Source organism: Erinaceus europaeus, chromosome 16, assembly GCF_950295315.1.
Source record: "Erinaceus europaeus chromosome 16, mEriEur2.1, whole genome shotgun sequence".
Lineage (NCBI taxonomy): Eukaryota > Metazoa > Chordata > Mammalia > Eulipotyphla > Erinaceidae > Erinaceus > Erinaceus europaeus.
In genome coordinates, this window is record NC_080177.1 from 68,738,060 (window position 1) to 68,750,029 (window position 11,970).

Below are 11,970 nucleotides of genomic sequence, written 5' to 3' on the forward strand. Positions count from 1 at the left end.
CACCACCAGCACACAGAAGCTCTGGAGCAGTGATGACCTGGCCATGCCTCCTATGATGAGCCTGAGGTCTGCTAGTTGCCATGGCAACCAAGCCCTCAGGTTCAGCAGCCCACAGAGAGAGCCGAGTGGGGTCCTGGGCAGAGCAGAGGCACCGGACTGGGAGTAGCCTCCATCTTGGCGGCCACTGTTGCAGGTCTTCTAAAGGACATAACAAATGGGGAGAAACAGTTGGGTGTGGGGGAAGAGGCTCCCATATGTCTCTCTTCCTTTCGCCCTACTCCCTCCACCCCCTCCCCAGCTGTCTCTTCCCAATCACAGCTCTTGTGCAAATGTCCTTTAGCACAGCCTGACAAGGAAGTCCTCTCCTCTGGCTCCCCCCACCTCCTTTCACCCCTCCCAGACTCCTTTATTTCCTCCACCCCCATCCCCATCCTCATCACTATTTCTTCACAAATGGCCCCTTGTTCCCTTCTTCACACATCACATCATTGTGTGTGTGTGTGGTGGGGGGAGTGTTGGGGAGGGGTCCTCTGGGAGTCCAGCTCTTTCATCTCCTCACCTCTGCTCTTGGGGGCTGCCATGCACACCCACCCCTGCTCTCCCACACCTTCTTTGATTGGTTGAGACCCTACGCACCTCACACAGGGACAGAGACTCCCATCCACAGGTTATGGGCACGTTCAAGGGAATCTCAAGATGAGGGAAGAAGTGGCACAGTAGTGACCAAGAGTTTGGGCATGGGTCTGAACTCCCACTCCAGGCCTACCAGCTCTCCTTGGACTGTGGGTGAGTGGAAACCAAGCCTCACTTGCTTTGTCAGACAAATAGGGATAAGAATAACTACCTGTCAAAAATGAATGTGTGCATATGGGGGGGGGGGTGGCGGATCTCATAATGGTCATGCAAAAAACTTCCATGCCTGAGGCTCCAAAGTCCCAGGTTCAATCCCCAGCACTACTATAAGCTAGAGCTGAGCAGTGTTCTGGTTAAGGGGGAAGAAATAAAGATGCATTTAAAGCATTTAGTTCGTAGCTTCACACATTGACAGTGTTGTTGCAATTGTCATTAAGGGTGCAGTGCGCAGCCAGGCTTCCTGGATGATCAGGGGCACACATCTTAGATGCTCCCTCCATCCCTACCTCACCAGCAAGTCCGGCTGCTGTTTGGTCCCCCCAACATTCCTTCTTAGCCTGCCCCACAGCTGTGTGGGGGCTGGTTTTCAGCCCCTGGGGAGCTCAGCAGGACTCCTCAGGGATACAGCTGCAAGATGGCATCAGCCTTCCCCCCTTGACAACAGCTCATTACCCCCAATCCCTTGTACTTAACCCCCATGGTGCCTGGGCCCCCCGCGGCTCAGATCTTCTACACAGCTGGGGTGTAGCTACAGAGCCACTGGGCTGCCTGGCTGTGATTTTGAGAGTAGCCAGCTCTCCTTTCCTAAGGCTGTGAGTGCTGTGGGTGTGTGCCCCATGGGCATCTCAGGCACAATGAGCAGAGAGGCTGAGGGCTCGGTGTGCTTCCCTTTATTAATGGCCAGGAAGTCGGGCTGGATGAAGAAAGTCAACAAGGGGCCACAAGGCTGCAGGGCTTAGGGCTTGGGGAGAAGGAGGGGGGCAGTGCTCACCACACACTTCCAGGACCCAGGGGCCATGTGTCACAAGGGTCAGGACAGGCACCTGGGGGAGGGTGGGGTTGTCATGAGCACCCCATGTCACCTCTAGTGAAGAATGGCCCCATCACACCCAACCTTGGGCCCCCTGGTGCCCAGCTCATGGGGCGCAGGACTCACTGACAGGCGTTGAGCAGGTGAGTCCAGTAGGCAGCAGTTACGGGCTGGGGCTGGGGGTCGTGGCGGGCGTGCTGGGCCTGGGAGCGCCGGGACTGATGCCCTGACTGGCATAGTACTCCACCACTTGGCGTGGCACCTCTGCCAGGACACACTTGGCTAGCGCCGAGGGGGCAGCCTGGGGGTGGAGGTCCACATGGTTAATTAAGGGTGGGGTCCAGGAGAGAGGCTTCGGACTGGCCCCTGGCTCCCCTGCTAAATGGAGCAGGGCTAACTTCAACCCCAGCAGGTGAGATGTGGGAGCATGAGGGGGTACTCACATCCTTGAAGTCTCGGAAAGGGACGAACTGGACAATGTCTCGGGCTGCAGGCACCCCCTTGGGGCAGCGCAGGGGCCCATCGTCGCCATCCAGCAGCCGCATGTCGGAGAAGTCCGCGTTGCCCACGCCCACGATGATGATGGACATGGGTAGGCGGGAGGCACGCACAATGGCAGAGCGCGTCTCGGCCATGTCGCTCACCACACCGTCTGTGAGCACCAGCAGCACTGAGTACTTCTGTGGGCGACGGGCAGGGCCAGGAGGTCAGCTGGATGCATGGGCCCTGAGCCCACCCCGCATACCCACAGCGCCCGGCCGCCTGCCTGACCGCTCACCGTGGCCTGGCCAGTGCTCTGCTCTCTCTGCGCCGGGCCAGCCACGCGGTTGATGATGGGGGCCACATTGGTGGGGCCGTACAGCTGGATCTGGGGCAGGCATCGACGATAGGATGCGATGACCCCTGAGATCTCTGGAGGCAAAGAGATAAAGCTGGTAGAACCTAGCAGGGAGATCTCCTGACACCCTGTCACAAACAAGGCTGTGCTTCCCTGTCCTAGGACTGCCCGGGCCCCCAAACTCTTCACTAAGCAGTAAGGAGAGCTAGATGTATTGGGAGCTGAGAGGTGGGGGGTGGGCAGAGCTGGGCCAGGTGCTAGGGAGACAGAAGGTGAGAAGGAGACAAGGAAAGAGATGCCCCAGCACTGAAGCTTTCCCTAGTGTGATGGCGACCAGGCTCAAACCCTCGTCACTCACAGGGCAAAGCAGACACACTATCCTGACTGAGCTCTTTTGTCAGCCCTGTGTCACAAGTCTCACCACATGAACATAGGTCTGAGTTGGTGACTGGCTATGGGGAGGGTGTCTGGGCCCTTGCAGGTGTTTGGGGCATGTAGGTGTTAGCCACACTGACGGGCATCTGGTAGACCCCGCCCCCTTACCTTCACATTCAGGATTTTCTGGGTCAAAGTTGATAGCAAAATCATGGGACACCTGTGGGGGTATGTGAGCAGTGAGGGGGGGGGGGCCCTGCCTTGTCAGGCTCCCCCATTCTCCTTCTATGCAGCATACCTCAAAGTTGGGGGGAATCCGAGCCCCGAAGCCGAATGCTGGGAACCGCTTGTCACTGGGGAGAGGAAAAGGCTGTGGTAGCCCATCGGGCAGGACTCCTCTGTCTCTCTGTCCCCCACGCCCACCTACTACCTGTCATAGTCCTGGCAGATGCCCCCCACAGTCCGCAGGGCCTGCAGGTAGTGGTTGGGCTGGCGGGGGCTGAGGCAGTGCAGTGACTGGCTGCCCCTGGGGTCCCCGTTGGAGGCGGTGAAGTCGATGGCCACCTGGTGGAGAGGGGCAGGGGTCACACTGCCTTCCGAGGGCCCACAGAGGTGGGAGCTGGGCTCTGGTGAGGCTGGCCAGCCTATGGGAGCCTCGTCTGGGGTGGGTGGAGGGGTCTAAGCCAAAGATGCTAAGGTTCATGGGAGGCCTAGTATGGGAAGTGGGGATTCTGGGCTCCACACCTTGCTCTCTTAAAAATCAATTATTTAATTTCCATATTTTTGTCATTGCTGAGGCTTTAATGCTACCCAGAGTGGACTTTAAAACTTTCCATATTGTGACCTGGAAGGTGGCATGGTGAACCTCTCAAGTTTGAGGTCCCATGTTCAATCCCCAGCATTATATATGCCAGACTGATGCCCTAGATCTCTCTCAAAAAATAAATAACTGGATCTTAAAAAAAATTTCTATATGTATTACTTAGTATTCTTTAGACCAGAGCACTGCTACTGCTCACCTCTGGTTTGTGGTGGTGTCAGGGATTGAACCTGGAACCTCAGAGCCTCAAGCATGAAAGTCTTTTTTTCTTTTTCTTTTGGGTGATTAACCGTTACACTAGGCATGGAAATCTGTTGCTTAGACCACTGTGCTGTCTCCCTCTCCCACGCCCATTCTTGCCCATGGCTCTGTCCCCTGGGCTTTACCGTGAAGCTGATCTGGCAGCCACCCATGATGTAATCCAGGAAGGTGTGCACCTTTTCCACCTAGTAAGAGGGAGGGAGGGCAGGTGCAGTCACTTGAAAGAGGAGGTGGCTGGGCTTCTGTGGGGATGACGGAGGGAACAGGGCTTTTGAGGCTGAAGTTGGTGGTGGGATGGAGCAGGGCTTCCAGTTCCCAGAAGCAGAGAACTGTCAAGGTTGAGCCGGAGGGTGTGTCCATTGGCCAGGGTGGGTCTGGAGGTGGGAGTTAGGGCTTACCGTGCACTGTGCCAGCACCACACTCCCTGAGTTCTTATAGTTCTTCTTCTTGTCCCGGTACTTGGGGTTGATACAGTCCCACTGCATCTAGATCCCACAGACCCCACTAGCTCAGGGTCATAATTTTACTCCACATGCTCTTTTCCCCTTCTTGCAGGACCATCTTAGAGCTAGTAACTCGAGGCTCCATTTTTTCAGGAGGGCTCTAGTGCTTCCCCCCATCTCCTTTGGCCTCCCATCCTATGTGAGGGTCTTTTGGATTCTCCCAGAAATCTGGTGGGATTTGGGGTGGGGATCTGTCGCACCTCCTGCCCAGGGCTGGCCGTCCCGTCTCGCATCTCCTGGAAAGTGCTGGTGAACTCCCCAATGAAGTCATGCTTCCCGCTGGAGTCATAGTCATACACTAGGAACTGAGAAGGCAGGAGGCTGTCAGGCTCTGGGAGTGCTCTGCTGTGTTTCCCGGACTGGGGAGAGAGGCCCAGGGGCTCCCTATCTCCAGGCCCAGGCTGGAAGGACCATTTGCTGTGCTTCATGCTTTGGCTCAATCCGGCAGGTACTTTGATTCTTTGGTAAAAGGGGTCAGAGAAGTGGTGCAGCTGGACTCTCAAATATGAGGTTCTGAGTTTGATCCCTGGCACTGAATGTGCCAGGGTGATGCTCTGGTTCTCTCTCTCCCCACCTCATAAGTAAGTAAATAAATATATATATTTTAAAGGACACACATGGGGGTTGGGCAGTAGCTCAGCGGGTTAAGTGTATGTGGCGTGAAGTGCAAGGACCAGCATAAGGATCCCGGTTCCAGCCCCCGGCTCCCCACTTGCAGGGGAGTCGCTTCACAGGCGGTGAAGCAGGTCTGCATGTCTATCTTTCTCCCCCTCTCTGTCTTCCTCTCCTCTTTCCATTTCTCTCTGTCCTATCCAACAATGATGTCATCAACAACAACAACAATAACTACAACAACAATAAAAAACAACAAGGGCAACAAAAGGGGGAAAAAAAGGACACACATGTAGGAACACTGAGCTGTGAACCTGACCCCACTGTGAGGAGGGATCATCACAAGCTTGCCACAGGGGGGGGGGGGCGGGGGGGGGGAGAGGGAGGTATGCTCAGAGACTAGAGGTTCCAGCAGGCGGAGCTTTACCTTGAGCGGCCGGTGGATGTCACAGCTGCATAGGGAGTGTAGGGACAGGCGGAACGGCTCCCAGGTGGGGTTCAGGTTGTTCTTCACCACCTTTGGGGGGTGGGGGTGGGGGTCGCAGAGCACTGGTGAGTCATCATGTATGTCTCCTACTCTGCTCCTCCTCCCTCTGTCCTCTAGTTCCAGGCACCAACCTCGGTCCTCCAGACCAGCTGGTCACTCTGGTCCCCGTTGGTCTTATATATCTCCATGAAAGGGTCAGACTTGCTGAACAGGTCCTGGGGACAGGGCGAGGGGCCTGTGAGCCTGGTGAGGTGGGCGGGACGCCTGGGGTCCTGGGGTCCTGGGACTTGCCCCCAGGAGCTGGGGGTCTGGAACTGGGGTTCTAACCTTGTTGTCTAGCTTGTGGGCTCTGAAGATAAGTTGCACATAGTCATTGGTGCCTGACACTTCTTCAGCCACAATCTGTAGGGGGAGACAGGGTTGCAACACTCCCCTTACCCCCTACAAGACCAACCTGTCTCCTTCCCTGAAGTGTGTGTGGGGCAGTGTTGGGCACTGGATGCTGCCCAGGGGGCATCCACTGAACCCACCTACCGTGATGGTGGACTTGCCAGCGGTTTTCCCGTTCTTGAGCAGCAGCGGCTTAGTGACCTTGGTCTGCGACACAATCTGGGGGTGGAGGTAGACAGACACTAGCTGTGACAGCCCCACCTGCCCTGGTCTTCCGGGGTTCAGAAGACCAGGTACACGATGTCTGTGGGGTGCCCATGGGGGGCTGTATTTCTACAAAGTGGGCACTGTGATCTATCCAAAGGACATGCAAACACTAACTCGAGGGGACATATGCACCCCTATGTTTGTAGCTGCGCATTCTTCACAATAGCCCAAGAGTGGAAGCAGCCTAAATGCCCGTCAACAGATGACTGGCTAAAGAAGTGAAGGGAGATTTTTACTCTGGAATCAGAAAAAGATGATATTGTGTCTTTTGGAGCAAAATGGATGCAACTGGAGGTGATTATGCTTAGAGACATAGAGGTGAAAGATAAGGGGCTGAGTGGTGGTGCACCTGGTTGAGTACACACACTACAGTGCACAAGGACCCAGGTTCAAGCCTCCGGTCCCCACCTGCAGCGGGGAAAGCTTTGCAAGTGGTGAAGCAGGGCTGCAGGTGTCTCTCTGTCTCTTACCCTCTCTATCAAACCCCTTTCCTCTTGATTTCTGCCTGTCTCTTCCCAATAAATAAAGATTAAAAAGAACTTTAGGAAATATATGAAAACCAGGGTTATTAAAAAAAGAGGTGAAAGATAACTACTGGGTGGATTCACTTCTATGTGGGATACAGGCAACTGAAACAACCCAGATGTAAATAATCTCTCTCTAAGATGTTGTGAGAACTGTGCTGGTTATCTTTGGGAGGTTGGAGACACAGAACTTTGGTGGTGGGTATGATGTGAAACTATGCCTTGTAATTGTACAATCTTGTAAATTACTTTTTTTTTCAAAATTTTATTTATTTTATTTTTGAAAGAGATGCAGAGAGAGACACAGAGAGAAACACCAGAGGAGGAGAAGAAGGAGAAGAGGAGTCAGGAGGAAGAGGAGGAAGAGGAGGAGGAGGAAGAGAAAGAGGTAGCACTATGAGCTCCACTATTCAGATGAGGAAAGGAAAGTTCAGAGAGGGAAAGGATCTTGCCTCATCTGCCCAGCCAGTGGGGAAGCTTGAATGGAGACAGCCTCATGCCCACACCTGCTCTAGTTCTGGTTTTCAGGGCTTGGCCTGACCCGGTGGAGTGGGAGAACTGACCTGGCCCAGGGTGCACTCTGTGGAGCCCAGGAAAGTGTCATTGCGGGGGCTGGTGGCTCCATCCTCAGCATCGAACACGTGGAACTGCAGGGGCTGCTTCTCCTCAAAGAAGTACTCGAGGGCCAGCACTCGGGAGAAAACGGGGCTGGAGCAGGAGCGCAGGACCTCTGTGCGTTCCACCTACAGCAGAGAGGCGGGCTCTGTGGGACTGGGTTTCCTCAGCCTCAAACTCGTCTGCCTGGGCCAAGACAGCTTGCCTTGGGCTTCCTGGCCACTGGCAACTTCCACACCTAGACTAAACCCCCCTCTGAGGATGCCGCTAGCCCACTGGCCCCTCAGCTCCTTGGGAGCAACATCATCACTGCATCTGGGGTCACCTCAGGCCCCTCTGAAGTGACTTGTGATGCTGGTGAGCTGTTTTCAAGGTTACTCCTGGAAGGTGCCCCAGGTGGGCACATTCTCTGGTGCTGCCCAGCCTCCCTTGGAGGAGAGCCCCTGCCCCACTCACCTCCACCCACTGCTCCTCCGAGTACAGCTTGAGCAGCACGCATGGGTGGGGCTTGGTGAGGGTGTCCCGGTCTAGGAGGCCATGGCAGGATACCCGTAGCTCTACTCTGGAGGCCCCCAGCGTCATGGTCGGGGGCTCAGGCACCCATGCCATCTCGGGGTCTGACATGTCACTGTGAGGACAAGCAGACAGGTCTTCAGGCTGGAAAAGGCACAGCTGCCGTGGGGAGGGGTCTGTGTCCAGGACCCACCCCCTCACCCTGCTCCCACCTTAGATGCCTCTGGCTTCCTCCCCACCCCCAACCTGGTCTCCCTGTAGCTCTGAGAGGGAGGCTGGAGCCCCCTGCTCCTTCCAGCCAGATGTTTCTGCCAGCCCATGCCGGGAGGCATGATGGGGCTGGAGTGGACTGGAGCCTGGGGTTGAGGGTTGAGGGATGAGGGATGGGGGCTAGGAGAGGCTCCTGGAAATCTTGGCTTCTAGGTCAGGAATTGATTCACATTTCCTGCTGTCTCAGCACCTTCTGCTGTTTCCCTACTGATGCCCGAGCCAGCACTGCACTCAGCTCTGGCATGAGGAAGCCGAACTGGAGCAAGGGAATGGGGTGGGGAGGCCCTGGGAAGGCTGGAGAGGCTGGTCTCAGGAGTGGGGGCATGCCCGGCTGGACAGGAGGAGGCAGGCTGGAAGGTGCCCCTGCAGGGACATGGCTGTCTTATCACCTCCCTTACTCACCTTCTGGAAGGATTTGGGTGGTGAGCTGTGGGGGTTCAGGCAGAAGGGACCCCCGTTCCTGCAGAGAGCTGCTTCAGGCTCCTGGCAGGGCCCCCACGATGACATTCTCAGATCCTTCCCCACCTCCCCTGTTCTCACTTCTTGGCAGCTCTAGCATTGTCTCTTAGCGACAGGATTTGGGGGAGCCGAGGCCCCCTCCATGCTGCCTGTGGGATGCATGCACACTCCACCCCCCCCAGGCCTTAGGCAATAGCAGCCAGGTACACAGGCCCAAGTTTGCCAGTCGGTCAGTCTGTCCATCTGTCCATCACTATCCATGTCTTGGGGTGAGGCTGTCAGAGCTCCTGTGCTGCCTACCTCAGCAAGTGTGTGTGGGTGTGGCTGCAAGCCCCCACCCGGGTGTCTGTCCGGAGTCAGGTGTCTATCTCCCGGAAAGGGTGACAGAATCCATCTCTGACACCTGGGACCCTTCCCTAGCTGGGGGACCACCTCCTCATCACATGTGCCTCTCTAGACAAGGGAGAAGGGTCCAGGCTGGGGGAATCTCTGCTTTCAGCTGGGAGCTCCCCCAGTACTCCCACTGCCCCCTCCCAGAGGCTGGGGTGTATAGTGATGAGGAGGCAAGGAGCACTAGAGAGCTCTCTGGGGTCTGGGGACAATGTTGTTATGGAGACTGGGACAGGCTGGGGCTGTGCTGGGCCGTGGATGGGTGGGCTCACCTGGGTCCTAGTTGGGGGCCTTCTTACTCCGGCTCTCAGTTCTGACTCCCTTGTTGCTCCAGCCGCTGGCGCTGGCTCTGGCTCTGGCTCCACTGCTATTTATGGGGCCTGGATGGGGAGGGGTGGGGGGGACCTGCAGCACTAGCTCCCCCCACAGCTAGTTGGGAGGGAGAGGAGAGGAGGGGCAGAGCTACTGCCTGGGAGGGAGCCACAGAGTGGGGAGGAGGGTGGGCTGGGGCGGCTCCCAGGCAGGACCCCCACAGCCGTGGTGCCACACCCACAGCCAGCATCACGGGGATGAGCACGCGGACTGCAGGGGTGCCTGTGCGCACACGCTCACCCAGGAGACGCGGGGACACGGGCACCCACGACTCACAGGCTCACACACATTCTGCCAGTGCAGAATTCACTGTGCCACTGTGAGAGTGACAGCCTCCTCCCTCCCCTTCACACACAGGGAAACACACCCATCCTCAGTCTTCCAGTTACACTGGTCACAGCTCTCCCCAGTCATTCATATATATAATCTCATTGGGCTACATTACACACACACACACACACACACACACACACACACACACACACACACACACACACACACGACACATACCACACACACCAGAGTAAAGCAGATGAAAGAGCTTCACACACTTCCAAGAAACCACCACACACTGCCCAGCACCCCACAGCTCTGAGACTGAAGCCTGTTCCCCAGCCACCTCTCCACAGGGAGTCATGAGGAAGTGGGTGAAGTGGGTCAAGGGCATGTGGTCTCAGACGCTGAAGGACTGGCGCCCACAGTGTATGTTCCAGTCTCAGCCCTGATGGCCACACCCTTGTGGGCGGGGCCAAGGCACACTGCTCTGGAGGAGACATTTGCCATCCCCCAGTGAGGACAGGGCACTCGATGGCCTGGGATGACCATCCCATTGGGTACATGACATGCCACATGCCATCCCATTTGGGTACATGGTGGTGAGTAAGCGGGAAAGTTCACCTGAAGGCTTACTCCTCCCTTCCCTGCTCCATCAGGAATCGACCTGGTGGCTGGGAGCTTCTCATGGAGCTTGGCTCTGCTGTGTCAGGAGCTGGGGTACACGGGTGTTTCAGACATAGCTCCTGCCTCAGGAAGAGGCTCACGTGTCCACCCACCACCAGAGACAGATAGACACATGAAGCGGCACACAGGTGCAGCGGTGCACAGGCACAGACTGGCCTTGTCTGGGGCACAGTGGGTTAGGGTGAGTGAGGGTTTGGATAGTGTGGAGGGGATCAGGAAGGGTAACTCTGAGGGTGAGGCTCTTGAATGCCAAGGTGAGATCTGCCAGCATCTTTCTGGTGAGTGGGCAACAACCGGTGATGGCTGACCTTGAGCTAAAGGTGCTTTTGTTCACCTCCAGCCACTCCCTGAATTCTGACTACAGGGCCCCAGGGCTACGTGGTCCTGCTGGTTTCCACCTTCAGTGGGTGTGGCTGGGAGGAGGACACACACACACACACACACACAACCACTCTTCTGCATAGTGGGGTCTTCTGACCCCACTGTACCCTGTAGAGTGGGACATCTGAGTGCTGGCTGGTCATTTCACTCCTTCTCCATTCAGTTTTCTCGGCTCTTTCCCCCTTCTTCTTCTCCTTCTTCCTCTTCTTCTTCTTCTTCTTCTTCTTCTTCTTCTTCTTCTTCTTCTTCTTCCCCTTCTTCTCCTTCTTCTTCTTCTTCTTCTTCTTCTTCTTCTTCTTCTTCTTCTTCTTCTTCTTCTTCTTCTTCTTCTTCTTCTTCTTCTTCTTCTTTTTGCTTCCAGGGTTATTGCTGGGGCTTGGTGCCTGCACTATGACCCCACAGCTCCTATTTTCCCCCCATTTTGTTGCCCTTGTTGTTATTGTTGCCACTGATGTTGTTGTTGTTGGATAGGACAGAGAGAAATGGAGAGAGGAGGGGAAACAGAGGGGGAGAGAAAGACACCTGCAGACCTGCTTTACCGCTTGTGAAGTGACCCCCCCCTGCAGGTGGGGAGCCGGGGGCTTGAACCAGGATTCTTTTTTTTATTTTTATTTAAAATTTTAAAAAATATTTATTTATTTATTTATTCCCTTTTGTTGCCCTTGTTGTTTTATTGTTGTAGTTATTATTGTTGTTGTCGTTGTTGGATAGGACAGAGAGAAATGGAGAAAGGGAGGGGAAGACAGAGAGGAGGAGAGAAAGATAGACACCTGCAGACCTGCTTCACCGCCTGTGAAGCGACTCCCCTGCAGGTGGGGAGCCGGGGTTCGAACCGGGATCCTTATGCCGGTCCTTGTGCTTTGCGCCACCTGCGCTTAGCCCGCTGCACTACAGCCCGACTCCCTCTTTTTTTTTTTTTTTAAAGGATTAAACATTCTTCTATTTTTTTTTTTTGGTTTTTAAAAATATTTATTTCCTTTTTGTTGCCCTTGTTTTTATTGCTGTAGTTATTGTTATTGATGTCATCGTTGTTAGATAGGACAGACAGAAATAAGACAGAGTAGGGGAGAGAAAGACACCTGCAGACCTGCTTCACAGCTTGTGAAGTGATTCTCTGGCAGGTGGGAAGCCGTGGGCTCGAACCCGTATCCTCATGCCAGTCCTTGCGCTTTGCGTCACATGCGCTTAACCCACTGCGCTACTGCTGGACTCCCTGAACCAGGATTCTTACACACAGTCCTTGCACTTCTAGCCACGTGTGCCTACCTGC

General features: G+C 55.3%; 1 protein-coding gene across 2 annotated transcripts; it reads right to left on the reverse strand.

The window, feature by feature from the left end:
- Nucleotides 1-1,508: 1,508 nt before the first annotated feature.
- Nucleotides 1,509-9,460, reverse strand: CPNE6 (copine 6). 2 transcript variants are annotated; one of them, XM_007536412.3, is made up of 17 exons: nt 9,260-9,460; nt 7,812-7,983; nt 7,304-7,483; nt 6,094-6,168; nt 5,887-5,961; nt 5,691-5,774; nt 5,500-5,589; nt 4,661-4,765; nt 4,356-4,442; nt 4,083-4,142; nt 3,307-3,440; nt 3,175-3,229; nt 3,045-3,096; nt 2,442-2,575; nt 2,107-2,343; nt 1,790-1,964; nt 1,509-1,676 (listed from the first exon to the last, which is right to left on the reverse strand). In XM_007536412.3, exons 2-16 carry the CDS (start codon nt 7,977-7,979, stop codon nt 1,827-1,829), a joined length of 1,674 nt encoding a protein of 557 aa, XP_007536474.1. In that variant the 5' UTR covers nt 7,980-7,983; nt 9,260-9,460; the 3' UTR covers nt 1,509-1,676; nt 1,790-1,826. The 2 variants fall into 2 exon arrangements, with proteins under 2 accessions (XP_007536474.1, XP_060031286.1); XM_060175303.1 differs by adding an exon at nt 8,541-8,621 and having other exon boundaries at nt 1,509-1,964.
- Between the last annotated feature and the right edge of the window lie 2,510 nt (nt 9,461-11,970).